Here is a 15,506-nt window from a genome sequence, read left to right as displayed (position 1 = left end):
TGCATGTGTGAGTTGTGGGGTGTTGGAAGTTGGTGTGTCACAGGCGCCAGGAGAGGATGTGAGAACAGCTTGTTCCACGTTTCCTGGTGGGGGAAGGGCAGCACAGCACGGGTTGAGGATGGGGCCTCAAGGAGGGCGGAGACAGGGAGAGTGTCTGGAACACTATAATTTTTAGGAGATGTGGAAATAACTGGTCCACCTTCTCTGGAAAGAGTCTATAGAACCATTTTGAAAATAGATTTTTTTGTGTGTGGTGGTTGGGGGGGGAGGGTCTAAGTCTGAGAAGCATCAGGTTTTAGCTCAGAGATAGAAAACTCAATGACAGGTAAATGGGTGAGGTGGGCCAGAAAGACCCAGTCCCCTGGCCAGCTCTGTCAAGAGGCTGGTCTGTCTCAGATCCAGGCAGAGCCAGCACAAGGCCAGACCTTGGGATTTTCATGTGGAATTTTGAGATTTGGAAAATCAGTTTGATCTCTGGGTCACCAAGGCAGCTGCAGATCTGGGGCCAGAAGTTTAAGACCCCTTCCCAGCTAGAAGAGCCCCTAGAGGAAGGCTTGGGCCAGGGCTGAGGTCACAGGGAATGGTCAGTATCCTTCCTCAACACCTGCATCTCACTGGGCTCCCCTTCGTCTGTTAACTGGGGCAGCTTTCCACCTCTAACCACCGTTGGTGGCCCGGTAGGGGTGGGAGGGTAAGCCAGCGCCAGGGCTGGGTGTGGTCTCGGGCAGCAGCCCAGCTAGAGGAGGCGAGGGCCCTTAGTTCTGAGCCTTGCTGCAAAGGACAGATTTCCCAAGCTGGAAATCTGGCTTGCTTTATGTACAACCTCCAGATTTTTAAAAGTTGACCACTAATTCCAAAACCAACACAACTCTGTGGGCCGAGCCTGGCTTTCAGGCCTCCAGTATGTGACTTCTGAGGTAGAAGCTCCCTCTTTTTTTTTTTTTTTGAAGTGTTTTTCCAGGACCCATCAGCTCCAAGTGAAGTAGTTGTTTCAATCTAGTTGTGGAAGGCACAGCTCACAGTGGCCCATGTGGGGATCGAACCAGCAACCTTGTTGTTAAAAGCACCTTGCTCTAACCAACTGAGCTAACCGGCCGCCCAGAAGCTCCTTTTTAACTTAAGGACATTTTACATTCCAAGTGCTGGATCTTAAGGAAAAGAAGCTTGCAAGTCTGGTGTTCCCTGGTGCTTAGGGAAGTGCGTGTGCGTGCGTGTATGTGTGTGAGTGTGTGTGTGTGTGTGAGAGAGAGAGAGAGAAAGAGAAAAAGAGAGAGAGAGAGAGAGAGATTAGAACAAGGGGCATAGGAGGAGGGGGTTGACCCTGGACCACACCCTCTGGTCAGTGACTCCAGGCAGCTGCCCAGCTAGTGAACACACAAACCACTTCTATGAAACATTTATTTCCTTTGAAACCTCCAGAAACATGCCAGAAAATCTCAAGACAGGGATAGGAAAAAAAAAAAAAGACAATAAAGAATAAAAAAATCCAAATGAAACAAATCAACATACGAAAAAAACCCCTGCTATATCCAGCCATCAGAACACCAACCTCAAATTAAATAGATTCGTTTTGCAGAGATCCTTAAAAAATAACAGAAAACAAAACCAAAAATCATAATTTACACTTAATGTACACGATTAGGTCCCCAAAATGATTAGAATGATCTGAAGAGATGAGGTGACAACTTAAAATAGTGGGGGAGGGGCGGGCTCCAGGTTAGGGTCTGAGGAAAGGGGGCTGGGGTGACCTGGAGAACCCTTCCAGAAAGGGGATCTGGGAAGAGGGGCAGAGACATCACAGTAGTTGGCCAGGGCAGAGGACCCAGCAGGCCCACCTTGCAGTCCCATCGCACACCACACACGGGTGAGGGCAAGCAGATGGCAGATCTGAGGGCTTTCTTGCAGGACTGCAGTGCTGCCAGGGGCCAGAGGTCGACTGCAGGGAGACACCACAGTCAGTTTCCTTTTCTCTGGCTCCCCAAATGCCTGTGTCCTGGGTAGCTCCCAGTGCCCCCTTCCCTGAGGTTTTTGGCCCCAAAGAGAAGGCGTTGGGGGTCTTTGGAAAAGGGCTGGGCTGCCTGGGGCTGGCTCCCAGCCCGGAGCTGCTGCTCTGAGCCAGGCCCCGCCAACTCTCCTGCCTGGTACCTCCCAAAAAGGGAGGGCGCTAGCCTGCCCACCCTGACTTTGTCCCTCTGAGTCCCGCTAGGCGCCAGCCCTGGGGTGGGGGAGGCCATGTCTGATCCTCAGCTTGAGGTTGGGGGAATCCACAGATTGTGGCCATACAGACTTGTTCTGGCGCAACTCTACATGAAAAAATAAATATATATATATATATATGTATATATATATTTTTGTTTTTAAAGGAAAAAAAGAAACTGTTTCCTGGGTGCACAGCATAGTACCACACGGGCTCGGCTGCCTGGCAAGCTGCCCCTTATTGCCTTTAGAGAACCAGCATCTCATGGGGGTTCACACAGCAAAAGCTCCAGGGGAACAGTGGGGGTGTCACCCACCCGCCCCCCGCTGTGGGGGCTGCATGATGGGCCCAGGGACTTGCAAAGGGAAAACAAAAGCAGAGGAGATGAAGGCTGTTTCTCTCCAGCCTTGACCTGGGGGGCTCCGTGGAGTCCCTCCTGGTGCCTGGAAGAGGCCGTGGCTGCGGCAGTTGTGCTGCCAGGCCTGGCAGGGCAGGAGCTGGAGGGAGGAGGGGCCCAGGCACCGTGGCCTCCGGTGGACGAGGGCTAATAGAAAAAGACTGTATAAACGGTGTGCAAAAATTTCCCCCTCAAAGCAGGTGACTCTGGATGCTGGGGTTTCCCTTCTCCATCTCGGGACCCCCAAGAAAATAAGTGAAGATCTAAGAAAGTGCTCCTGGCTGCTTTTTGGAAGGATGGGGGTTGGGAGGGGATGATGTCCATGCCGCCTGGCGCTCGTGCACCAAGGACTGAGAGAGTCCTGGCCTGTTTCCACACGGGCCCTGACCTCTCTGGGGCATGGGGGAGAGTGGACTGGTTTCCCACTGTGATATGTTATGCACGGGGCCCCACAAGCCCCAGCTCTGTTGTGAAGCCTGGTTTGTGAACTCCTGGAGCTGTGGGGTTTGGAGACGCACTCCTGCCCTCCCTCTTCCCTTCCTACAGCTTCTGATGGCTTGGTCCTAGGAAGAGACTAGATGGGGCCTGCAGGATGGGCCCCTGGGGCCAGTGTGGGCAGGGCCCAGCCCCCAGGGACCAGAGATGAGCAGTCCAGAGGGAGGCCTGAGACCATGCCGCCCACTGGGGCTTGAGGACCACGACTCACAGCCCTGGGGAGGCCTCCCTCAAGTTTCTGTGTCTATGGGGAACGCAGTGGGGCCCTGGCTGGATTATCTTGGTCACACCTACAACCAGGAGCCAAACTAAGGGACACAAGAGAGCAGGAGCCCCCAGCCGCTGGGTGGAGGGGTTGGGCGATGGCCTCCCCACCTCAGAGTTCCTTCTTCTCCCTGCAGAAGATCTCAGCAAACTTGCGCAGCTGCTCGCTGGCGGCCTGCGACTCCTCCTGCAGCCGCTGGTTGTTCTGCCGCAGGCTGGCCACCTCTGACTGCAGCACCGCCTTGTCCTGCTTCTCCTGCGGGATAGGGGCTGGCATCAGCGGTGGCCCCGCCACGCGCTCCCGGGCCTGGGAGCCCTGGCTCGGCCGTGGTTTAGAGCTGGGCTGCCAGCACTCAAAGCCCAGCTCTGCTTCTTGACAGCCGAGTAACCCCAGGCAAGTCACTTCATCTCTCTGGGCCCCAGTTGCCTCAATTCTAAACGGGGTGTTTGAGAGGTTTCCCTGAGGTCATATATGTCACCCTCACAGCCACCCCAGGACTTGGGGAAAGCTAACTCCGCACAGCAAGTGAGAGCGGGGATATGGACGTGGGGCTGCCTGCACGGGCTCCCCTGAGATGCCCCTCCAGGGTAACATGACCTCCAGAGGGGGTGACTCGTCTAAGGTCACATTCAGTGGTGGGGGGGATGTGAACCCGGGTCCCCGTGCTCGAGACTCACACATTACATGCTACCACTTTTTGCCTTTTACCCAAAGTACATAAAGCAACAAATAATTCTCCTCCGCCCTTTGTCTCCACACTGTCCCACACCCTGGAGATAAATGCAACAAATACTTTAGACGGTCACCTGTGACACAGTCCTGTGACCCCTGGATGTTAAACATTATTTTTAAAGTATGATTATGTTGTAGGAAACAGTTCTGCACCTTTTTTGCTTACTTAGGATATTGGACTTCTTTTGTATATCAGCAAACACATATATTTCTGTGATTATTTTAACTGGCTGCAGAGTATCCCACTGTATAGGTGACCTGTCATTTATGTCACCATTCTCCTGTGCAGGGACAGCTGCACTGGCTCCAATGTTTTATTGCTAACAGTGCAGCAATGAATGCCCTCGCTCATGGATCTCTTTGTGTCCCTGCTTGAAATTCTGTAGGACAAATTCCCACAAGTGGAATTGCTGGGTCAACATGGTACACAATGACATTTTTGACAAATATTGTCCAACTGCCCCCCAAAAAGGTTAGGCCAATTTATTCTTCCTCCAAGATCAGGGGACAGTTTCTCTGTGTGCTCACCAGCCTTCGGTAGTGTTCCTGTTTACTCTTCACTTGAGACTGTCCTCAAAACTGGGTGGCCTCCCCCAGGGTAGGAGGGGTCGGGGGGATAGGAGCCTCAGCCTTGCTGTCCCCCGAGTGTGAGGGAAGTGCAATGTGGAGGCGCTGCCTGGCGGCCTTACCTTCTGCAGGTCTGTGTGCAGCTGCTTTAGCATCACTTCTAGCTGGTACACCTTGCCGGTCAGATCCAGGGGCAGCTCTTCGCTGGACAGACAGGGGACAGGGTCAGGCCCCTCTCCTCCCTGAGGTTCTGGGGAGTCCTGTTCTTGCTGCAGTCCCTAGGGGGCCTGGAGGAGAAGCTCTGGGGGAAGCCAGAAGCCAGCCCTCCTCCCGGCACGCTCCACCCGCGAGGGCACTGCACGGATGGGATGGGGGCCGTGGGAGCGCCGGGCCTGTGGAAGGCTGTGTGCGCCCGCCCTGAAGCGGCCCTCCCCGGAGGACGCACCATGTGTGTGCTTAGGGAGAAACTCCTCCCACGTGTGCATGTGGCACGAGACAAAGAACCCAGCCCGCAGACATCCACGAAGCACCCGGCAGGCCTGTTCACTGTTCTGGAACCTGAGGCACGTTAGTGGATGGATTGACCTTGTGGACAGGACTAATAACGAGACCGACAAGGGCAGTGACAGCCCGCCTGTCACTGAGAGCCCACCCTGCACAGCGTGTGGTCTCAATCTACCAGAGCTCGCGGCCCAACACAGCCTGGGAGGTCACCCCGTCATTACCCACTGGACAGAGGGGACACCCAGGCTCAGGCAGGGACACTGCACCCAGGACCCCAGCCTGTGGCTCCTTCCTCTGTGCAGATTCCCCAGCGCGGGGCCTGCCTTGCCTCTGCAGAGGAGAGCGGGCAGCCCTTCCTGCAGAAGGCTTCACTGGGCACAGTGGGAGGCATATCCTGTGGGGTGTAGCGGCCAAGGGAGACTGGGGTCTCAGCCCAAGAAGGGGAGAGGACTCGGCTCTCCCACCCTTCCCACACCTGTCCTCCCTCCCTGGTCCTGGACCTTGGGGGACCTGCAGCTGCAGGGGGAAGAACGAGGCAGGTGGGGAGGAGGCAGTTCAGGGGCAAAGGGAATCTAGGAGTTTGCCCAGAAGCCACAGGTCCTGCCATTTTCTACCCTCTAAGTGGTGGCACCCTCTGTAACTGCCTAGTTCTTGTAATTACAGTGGGGTCACATTTTGGGGGCGGCTGAATCCTAAAGCCAGTGTGTGATGCAAACAAGAAAGTCAACATTACCCTGAAAAATCGCTTATACCACCCATAAAGTCCAGTGCACAACTGCTTACATATTGCCCCGCACGGGCTGGTATGCACACGGTGTGAAACGCACTATTTACACCCATGGACTTGCAAACGTGCCATTTCCATTCTCTCTCCCTCTTTTTATTTTCTGCCAAGACAGTGCAGTCTAAGATGTTCCACTAAATGTGAGACGACAAATGAGACATGTCTGTCTCCCTGTCCTCCTCCCACCCCCAGGAAGCCTCATGAGGGCAAGGTTCCTGTTTCAGTCACCCCCAGGTCCCCAAGCAGCCCAGTAGGGACCTGCTAGGCCAAAGGTGAGAGGGGAGTTTCAGGTGAAGAGTCGCATCATTTAGGAGTATGTGGAGGAGGAGACCCGGGGCAGACAGGGGACAATGGGTGCTCTACTTAGCAGTTTTCAAAGTTGGAAGTAAAACAGTTGTGAGCGTGCTGACTACAGTGCCGTGTCCACCTGTGCACGAGGACTCTGCCGTGGTCGCTGCTGGGCCCAGTGCGTAGATGACTCCAAATCTGTGAGATTAGGGGACTCCCCAGCTACTGCAGAGGGGGTGCTGGGTGACCTGCACAGCTGCCTGTCATCTGGTGTCTCTTTCACGACACAGGCCTGCTGCCTGCAGGGACTCAGGTTGCCGGGCCCTGGGTGTTCCCGGGGGAACCTCACCTCATGGTCGGGGTGGTCCTGGGGGTCGGGGGCCCCCTCTCCAGGCTCAGGTGGCTGTGGACAGGACTGTGTGCAGGTGGCATGTCCGGGCTGAGAGCTGGGTCGTTGAGAGAGAAGAGCGAGACAGCTCTTTGCACTGGCGGACAGAGAGGGGAGAGGGGTCGGCAGGGCTCCTAGCTCCTCACACGACACCTCTCCCTGCAAACCTCCCGCCCAAACCTCCACATCCCCAATCACACTTGTTAGATCACGCAGGCATTGTGCATGAATTCTTGCCAAAAAAACTCAACCAAATAAGGACACAACAAAATCCCATCGTGATTCTGAGCAAACCTCTAGACCCAATGACCAGTTTAGACACAATTCAAGGGACAGAGAAACAAGTTAAATAACAGTGTGAGGAGGTAAACAACCCAATTCAGAACAGGGCCCAGTCTCAGCATAAATGACTTGCTTTTGTCAACAACTAAGTGGCAGGAAAAAAATGGCCTAAAGTAGAGGGGTTGAAGCTGGGTGACAAGTACACAAGGGTTCATTACACTCTAGTTCTGAGAATGTCTGTGAAATTACAAAAGCAGAAGGAAACGTGACATAGAGAATATCACGTACGCTGAAGAGAGAAAAGAAATCACAGGGGCTGCCGGTGAAAGCAAACATTCCTGGGACCCCCAGACACTTGCTCTGCATTTTTAAACAGGACTGTCAGGGGATCTTTCTGTAAAGCCAAGAATTGGCGACAACCCCAAGGCACCAGAGAGGGGCCGGTTCAGAGAGCCCTGGAACATGTGGCCAGACAAAGGAATATGAGGGCGGGGTGTGAAAACCCAGGAGGTGGGCCTGCGTGTGTGCCCCGAGGGTGTGCCCCGAGGGTATGCCATGCCAGGAGCAGAGTTAGCACGTGCTGGACATATACTGCCACCTGGCAAAGGCGGTTCCTGATCAACTGCACACTGCTCTGCTCAAAGAGCACAGGAAAAACCCGAGTACCCCTCCCTTACATCATCAGCTGTTTACATTTTGCCACATTTACTTCCTCTTTTTCTCCCCCCGTTCTGATTTTTTTTTTTTTTTAAGGAGGGTGCAGCTCATAGTGGCCCAATGTGGGGATCGAACTGGCAACTTTGGTGCTACCAGCATCACGCTCTAAGAAACAACTGGGCTAACCCGCCACCCCTCCCCCCTCTTCTGCATGTGTGCACATTTTCCCCCACCATTTGAGATGGCCATCTTCATGGCAGTTCCCTACATTTCTCCAAAACATCAGGACACTCTCCTACAGAATCACAACCACTGTCACACTTGAGAAATTCAACACTTATACAGGAGGACTGTCTAATAAACAGACATCTTGAAATTTCCCCAGTTCTCTACATAATATCTTTTATAGCTGTTACACACAATTCAAGGGAGAGAGAAACAAATAATACTCTTTCTATCCTGGATTTAGCATCTATGCTCTTTGAAAATCTTTTTCGATCAACAATTTCACACATGCCCCAAAGCGGAGAAAACAGCGCCATGAGTTCTTATGAACCTATCGCCACTTTCAACCATTTTCCACACACTCTGCTTCCTTCCCTGCCACCGTTTGCTTTTTTACACCCCTGATTACTCCTCTCCTTTACTTCTTAGAAACAGCCTGAGGTTTAACTGAGGTTTCACCGATAGGCAACGAACTGCACATATTGAAAGTGTACAATTTGGCGAAGTTACTCTGCGGCGGCTGAGCCTGTTTCCTCGTCTCCAAATGAGAATCCTAATACCTCACTGTGGACACCAGAAGAGATGCTCTGTAATATCACTGTGGCTACAGAGTTTTCTCTCTTTCAGGAAGTACCACTGAGCAACCCTCTTCCCCACGAAGCTTGTTAGGTCTCTGGAGGGTCATGACCATTTCAGCGTTGGGCCACTGCCTGGCAGCCATTCCCCAGTGTTTCCCAAGTGTAAAGCTGGGGTAGACCAGAGGCCGGGCCTCATATGCTCTGACCACTCTGCCTTCCCCGCCCTACCCCAGAGGTCTGACTGATTCCATCCTGTGGTCAGGAGAGGCTACAGGATAGGATGGAAGCAAGCGAATGGAGGTAAACGAGGAAGGGAGTTTCCTCCAGGGCCACCTGCCACATGTGGACTGGCTCAAGTGTGGAAAAATGAAGGATGTGTACTATATGGGTCTGGTTTAATGGCTCTGTGCCAGGCCTCTACTGGGCACCAGTGCTGACGACCCTGGGCCCTGCCCTTCTGGCCCAGTGGGGAGAGATACACACCATTAGACAGCGACGGCCCAGAGTGGCCACGGCAAGGGATGGGGGTACAGACAGAGGGGTCAGGTTGGGGTAGCCCAGAGGAGGGGCCAGATCCAGACTAGGGGATACCAGGGAAGGCTTCCAGGAGGACGACAGCAAAGAGCTGTGGCCTAAAGGATGAAAAAATGAGCTGGAAGAATATGTTCATGTCTGTTGGGGATCACCATGAGTCCCATTTTACAGATGAGGAAACGGAGACTTGGAACTGGAAAGTTGCTTGCCCAAGGTCACATGGGAAGGAAATGGCAGAGATTGCTAGCTGTCCCTCATGATCTGATTTCCCTTTCTTTGTAATAACAAATCCCAAATTTCAGCTGGGCACACATGGCCTCATTTCCCAGCCTGCCCTGCAGCTAGGTGTGGCTATGTGACACTCTGGCCAACGGAAGTAAGCGTAGGAGGAGTGAGGCTTTGGGAAATGTCCTCAAAGGGAAGGATGTGCCCTTCTCTCTGCTGCTGGTCAGAGCTGGACGTCATGGCCAGAACCCCAGCGGCCTCACTGCCAGGGTGAGAGGCCTGTACCCTCACTCGTTTGTGGAAGGGCCATACTAGCCCCAGGCCGCCCACCCCAAGAATCTTTACCTGCGCAAAACCTTGTGTGTTTAAATCATTGTTAATTTGGATGTTCTGCCATTTGCAGCCAAAGCAAATCTAAACACAATCTGGATTGCTACAATTTTGCCCTATAATAATAACATAAAGTATCAGCTGCTGAGGGCTCATTCTATGCTTGATGTGTTTTACAGTGTTTCATATAATCCTCACTGCAGCCCCGGGCTGTGGGCACAGTCACGTCCCTGACTTGTAGATAAGGTAACGGGATCAGAGAGATGAAGACACTTGCTCAGGACTACATAGAGAGCAAGTGACAGGGAAGGGTGTGAACCTTCCAGATTCTGGAAGCTGAGTGTGCACCCCCTTCAAAGTCCCAAGGCTCTCCATTAATCCTTTAGGGGTAGGAGCTGGCGGCGTTGGGTGGAGGGTGCCTACCTTCGTAGGCCTTGGCCGCGTTGACCAGGCTGGACCACTCGAGACCAGCGGCCGTGTCGGGCAGTGGCATCATCCCGGGATCCAGGCGCCGCAGTGGCCGATCCCGCCCCTCAGCCAGCGAGAGCTCCGAAGCCGACATGTTGGCTGGGTGGGGAGGGTGGAGATGGGGAGACAGGTGAGAATGACAACTTGGGAGAGACAAAGAAATTAATACATTGTTATACTTTATCTATAATTACACAACATTATGTAATTGTTAAACCATGATATACAATTAAATAAATCCTATAGTACACGATAAATGGCAGGAAAACATCCAGTGGGGTAAGGGTGAGTAGGAGTGTCAGATAGTTATGTGGGTACAATTTTAAACGGGGTGCTAGGGGAAGGTCTTGCTGAGAGGATGGCATTTGCACAAAGCTCTGAAGAAGGAGAGGGAGTGATCTAGGAGGTACCTGGAGGAAGAGCATTCTGGGCAGATGGAACAGCCAGTGCAAAATCCCCTAGGCAGAACGTGCCTGTAGGTTTAGGGAACATTGAAGCAGCCCATGTGGCTGGGACAGAGGGAGAGGGAGAGTGGGAGGTGAAGTCAGAGGTGACAGGGCTGGACTTCATGGGGCCTTGTGGGCTGCGATGAGGACTTTGTCTCTTCCTGTGACAAAGTCATGTGGGCTCTGAGCATGGAGGGACGTGACCCGATGCAGTATTCACAGGGTCCCCTGGCTTTGCTCAGAAGACAGACTGTGGAGGGGACGTGGGGAGCCGGGAGGCAGTGAGGAGGCTGCTGCGATGGTCCAGGAGGGAGGTAAGGGTGGACAGGACCAAGTGGGCAGATCTTAGCTCTAGTTTGTAAGTGGAACCAACAGTATTTCCTGAGAGTGGATGTGGGTAGGAGAGAGGAGGGTCCAGAATGATGTCAAGATTTTGGAGCTGGCAGAGATGGGGGAGACTGGGAGTGGGATCAGAAGTTTGCTTCTGGACGCCTGGACTGTGAGATGCCATTAGATACCCACAAGGAGCCAGTGGGTGGGGCACCGGAGTCTGGAGTGGAGAGAGTGCCAGGCTACAGATGGTATTTGGGTCGTCATTGCCTGGGCAGTGTTTAGACGTGGCAGGGTCACCGTGGGAAGACCTGGTGGGTTCGGGCAGAGAAAGCGGCTGCTGAAGTCTCAGGGTGTTGGAAGTGACAGCACAAGCACTTTGCATACAGCAGCATTCGCTATAGCCAAGGAGTAAGTCCCAGGTGCTGGGCTTAGGCCCTGGGCCTCAGCTCACTGACGACTCACAGCCCCGAAAAAGAAGGGGCCAGAGGAGGATAGTGAGGCATGGAGAGGTTAGGTGACTCAGGCTAGGCAGGAAGGGCTGGGCCTGGATGGACCAGGCCTGCTCTGTGCCCCTGAGCGCGTCCTCTTGCCGGGTACTGTGCTGGGGCTACAGACACATCTCAGCCTCGCCTCCAATTAGCCAGGAGGGAGGTGCTGTTAGGGCCCCATGCTGTGGAGGGGACATCAAGGCTCAGAGTGAGAAGATAACTTGCCCACAGTCACACCCGCTGACCCTGCTCTAGGCTTTGATGATGAGATGATCCCTGTTGATACTCTGAACCCTGCTCTCCAGTCCACAGGTGCAAACCTGACTCATGACAGATTAAAATGCCTGCTCAGGTGACAGAATATTAACAACAAAAATAATGACTAGCTGCTGTTTTTTCTGTATTTACTATATGTTAGGCATTACACTAGCATTTTCCATATATTCACTTGATTCTCAGATTAACCCAGTGAGGTGGGCTCTATTTTTGCCCCCATTTTACTGCCAATGAAACAGACAGAGAGGTTACATCCGTGAGTGGGGGACCTGGATCCAGCTCTTGGGCCGAGTGGTGCGAGAACGCACGTGTGGGACGAGTGAACGCCCAGGGGGAACGGCTGAGGGCAGGAAGATGCCGAGCCCTTGACCACCACTCTGCATCTCCAGCCTGCCAGTATCTCACTGCCGAGCTGGTCGGGGCTGCGAGAGCAGCTGCCACTGCCCAGCGAGAAAGCGACGGGCACTGCTGTGAGAGCCTCCTTGGCATGGAGGGTCCTTCATTAGTGAAGTCGGGGCCCAGGCTGACCGCACCTCTTCAGCCCCAATGTGGCTTGGAAAGGGCTCTTGAGCAGGCTTGAGTGAGGTGGAGAGGGCCGGGCACCCCAGCCATGCAGAGGGCAGATGGGACTCTCGCCTTCTCCTTAGTTTGTGCTGAATGCCAACCATGTGCCAGGCCCTGCCTTAGGCACAGACAGGGCAGCAAGGATGAGAGGTGACACAGAGGGAAGCTTAGGGAAGCTGGAGGAATTCCCACTGAAACTCAGCCTTGCTGGGGCAGGGCTGTCCTTTGATGTGCTCACCGCTGTGTGCCCAGCACCTAGAGCAGAGCCTGGCCCACAGCACTGTGGAATGAAGGTAATGGAGGGCGGTCAGGTGCTCTGTGTGAGGGGGAGATGACTTAGCCTGGGGCTTGGGGCAGACCTCCAGGGAAGCGCAATAACTGAGCAAAGTCCTTAGGAGAAGCAGAGTTACCAAGAACAGGGCTGGAGGAAGAGCATGGCCGGCAGAGGGAACAGCCACGTGGAATGCCCTGAGGAGGGAGAGTCTGGTGCACTGGAAGATTTCAGGGAGAGAACCATGAAGTTGAGGAGCTGAGGTGGGGTCCCAACACACCAGGGCAGTGGGGAGACATGGGAGAATTTTAAGCGGGGAGATAAACCCTTTAAAAAAGTCCCAGAGCCGCCACCATCCCACCCCACGTGTACAAGAGGCTTCATCCAGACAATACTGGACACAGCCCCTCAGCTGAAACCCTTGGGGTAGACACCTATAAGGAGTCTAGATTTGTCTGGATTTGAGAAAGCTGTGCTGTATCTAACATAACACACCCAGAGAGTATGGGCAGCACCCAGCATTCTGCAATGAAGTAACAGATCCTTCCTACCGGGTAGGGTAAAGAAGGACCACAAAGAGCCTCACATCTGCTCACGTCAGGTTGTACTGCCCAGGGAGCCTGGCCCCGCCTTCTGCATCGCAAACCCCCAATCCTCAGGGCCCCAGTGATGAGTTCCCCAGTCTGTACCTGAAGGGACTGACTTCCCATCTCTGGTGAAAGAAGACCTAAACCTTACTTGGGTGCTCCAGACGCCTAGGTGATCCCCAGGAGAGCCCGAGGATTGGCCAACAATCCCTTGTCCAGGGGTGTGGGGGGCTGATACCCAGTGCCCATCCATCAGGCCCCCTTGAACTTCATGTGTACCCAAGGTCTCTTCCTCAGCTGATTCTGACACCAATGACCTCCAGGTGATCCACACTCGGCACCCCCAGCACCCTGCTTCCCAATCCTGGGGTAACTCCCCTGCCAGCCCCCAGGTGCTCAGGCTCACATTTCTTCTCTGGGAAACCGTTGCCAGTGGCAGGGATGGTGCTGGGGCCGCCGCCGGGCGGGTGGGGGTGCTGGTGTTGGCGGCGGGCGGGCAGCGTGCTGGAGGGGAAGGCGCAGGTGCTGGTGAAGAGCACGTCACTGGGCAGGCCCGCCTCCAGGCTGGCGGGGTTGGCAAAGCTGGGCTCCCGCCGCCCGCTGCACAGACTCTCATCGGACAGCGTCCGCTGCAAACTCTTCTGTGGCGACTGCTGCTGAGACAGGGGAGGGTTGTGGACGCGATTGTGGTCTCGCCCGCGGTCACCGTCCTCAGAGGCTCCCGGACCCCTGTGGCTCCTACCCACCCAGCATCCATTTCTGTCCCCTTTCTGGTCAGAGCATCCTGATTTTCCCCAGGGGATTCCTCCTCCCCCCACTTGTAGCCCACTTGGTTCTGGAGGGCCAACTCTACCCTCCAGCCTCACGTAAGGTTAGGGAAGGCAGTGTGACCCAAGCTGGACCAGTGAGAGTCAGTCACTGCCGGGGACCCTGGGGACAGAGTGCTGTCTTCCTCCAGTGCTGTGGGCTACAGGTTAGAGCCCTGGAAAGACTGGGGCCACCTCAGTCCCCAAAGAGAGTACCTGCCTGAGAGCAGGGCCAATCCAGGGTAGGCGGGGACAAGGTGAGAGGGGTCAAGGAAGATCTCTGTTTTGGCCCCTGGGAGCCCCGCCTCCACCCTTGGTCTATGCAGTTGAGCAGGTGGGGTCTGCTCCCACCCTGGGCTCCATGAGAAGGATGTGAGCACCTATAAGAGTATCCTTTCCAGTCACGTGAGGTCCTCTAGTGTGGAATAATCCCGTGTGCCTGCTTTACACTGAGCTTCTGTCCCTGACCAATGTGATGTCCTGACTGCTGGCCACAAAGCCAATACATCCAAACAGGGCTGGCAAGGGCTGAAGGCTGAAGCCCCTGCAGGAAGTGGCTGGAGTGACCGCAGGGAGGCCCGTCTTCCTCCCTTGCCCTCCCACGCAGCCCACTACGCACGCCTGCATCTCTCTCCTGGTCTGGCGCCAGGTTGTCCATGATGATGAGCTTCTTCAGGTCGTCCTCGATGGTGGACTTGTAGTTCTTCCGTGGGGAGCGGAGGTCACGGAGGGATGCCCTCAACCGTGGCTGCCCGAAGACATTTTTCGTGTTGGTGTCCACCTGCCTAGAACGAGAGGGTCAGGGTCAGAGGGGCTGCTTCTCAAAGGTGTCCCAACTCGCCATCACGGGGCAAGTGCCGCAACCTCCTGGACGTCACCTGGCACGAGTGTGACAGAAGAGGGACCTCTTTTGTTCTGCATTCAACAAGCCCCACAAATACTTCCTGGGAACCTACCCTGTGCCATGCCTCTCCAGGATGGGGTGCAGCAGTGAACATGGCACTGACCTTCAGTTGAGGAGCCTGACGATGAGCAAATAAACACAAAGAGATCCCAGAATGTGAGCTAGAGAGAGTTGTTCTCAAGGATAAAAATAAAGCCAGGTAAAGGGATGGGGATGACGGGGACAGAGGATGGCTTTTCTGAGGGGGTGACATCTGAGCAGGAGCTGGAGGGAGGAAGGTAGAAGCGAACAGCAAGCGTTGGGCTGTGAGGCAGGACACGGCTTGCTGAGCCTGCGGAGTGGAGGCACAGCCTGTGAGTGGAAGAATCAGGACTCCTGCCCAGGCCACAAGGCAGGGCAGAGTGGAGTGAGGGAGGGCAGGGTGGTGGGAGGAGAGGTCTGGGAGGGTCCTGGCAGACTGCGGGAGCTCATGAGCCACCGTGGGGACTTTGATGGCACATGGGGAAGCGCTTTGGTTCTGAGCTGGCAAGTGCTAGGTCCTGGTATGCGTTTTAGAAGGATCACTCTGGTTGCTGGACAGAAAAGTGACCCTCTTGGAGGTGGGGACAAGAGTGGGAGCAGGAAGACAGTGAGGAAGCTCCTGCAGTTGGTCAGGTGAGAAATGAGGGTGGCCCAGACCAGGGCGTCCAGCCACAGAACAGGTATAGCGCCTCTCAGAGGGAGAAGCCCTCAGCGGGACTAGTCCCTATGGACAAGTGCTGGGCCACAGGCAGCAGACCTCTGGCCTGGGTGCTATAGGTGCTGTCATCAGATCTCCCTAGCCTCGGTTTCCTTATCTGTCACCTGGGGTAAGAGAACTCACGCACCATGAGGTGACTGGGAGGGTCCAGAGACGAGGAACCTCACCCTGGGCAG

General features: G+C 54.7%; 1 protein-coding gene across 1 annotated transcript in view; it reads right to left on the bottom strand.

Annotated features, from left to right (window-relative positions):
• Positions 1–2,155: 2,155 nt before the first annotated feature.
• The window catches only part of SIPA1L3 (signal induced proliferation associated 1 like 3), a 218,799-nt gene continuing 205,448 nt past the window's right edge, over positions 2,156–15,506 (bottom strand). The window contains 6 exon segments of the mRNA XM_033127388.1: positions 2,156–3,609; positions 4,776–4,857; positions 6,579–6,714; positions 9,872–10,015; positions 13,288–13,534; positions 14,307–14,472. Of these exon segments, the coding sequence (XP_032983279.1) occupies positions 3,466–3,609; positions 4,776–4,857; positions 6,579–6,714; positions 9,872–10,015; positions 13,288–13,534; positions 14,307–14,472 (919 nt within the window). The 3' untranslated portion in view covers positions 2,156–3,465.

Source organism: Rhinolophus ferrumequinum, chromosome 15 (assembly GCF_004115265.2).
Source record: "Rhinolophus ferrumequinum isolate MPI-CBG mRhiFer1 chromosome 15, mRhiFer1_v1.p, whole genome shotgun sequence".
NCBI lineage: Eukaryota > Metazoa > Chordata > Mammalia > Chiroptera > Rhinolophidae > Rhinolophus > Rhinolophus ferrumequinum.
The sequence above is the reverse complement of the archived record's forward strand: the minus strand, read 5'-3'. Positions and strand labels throughout refer to the sequence as shown.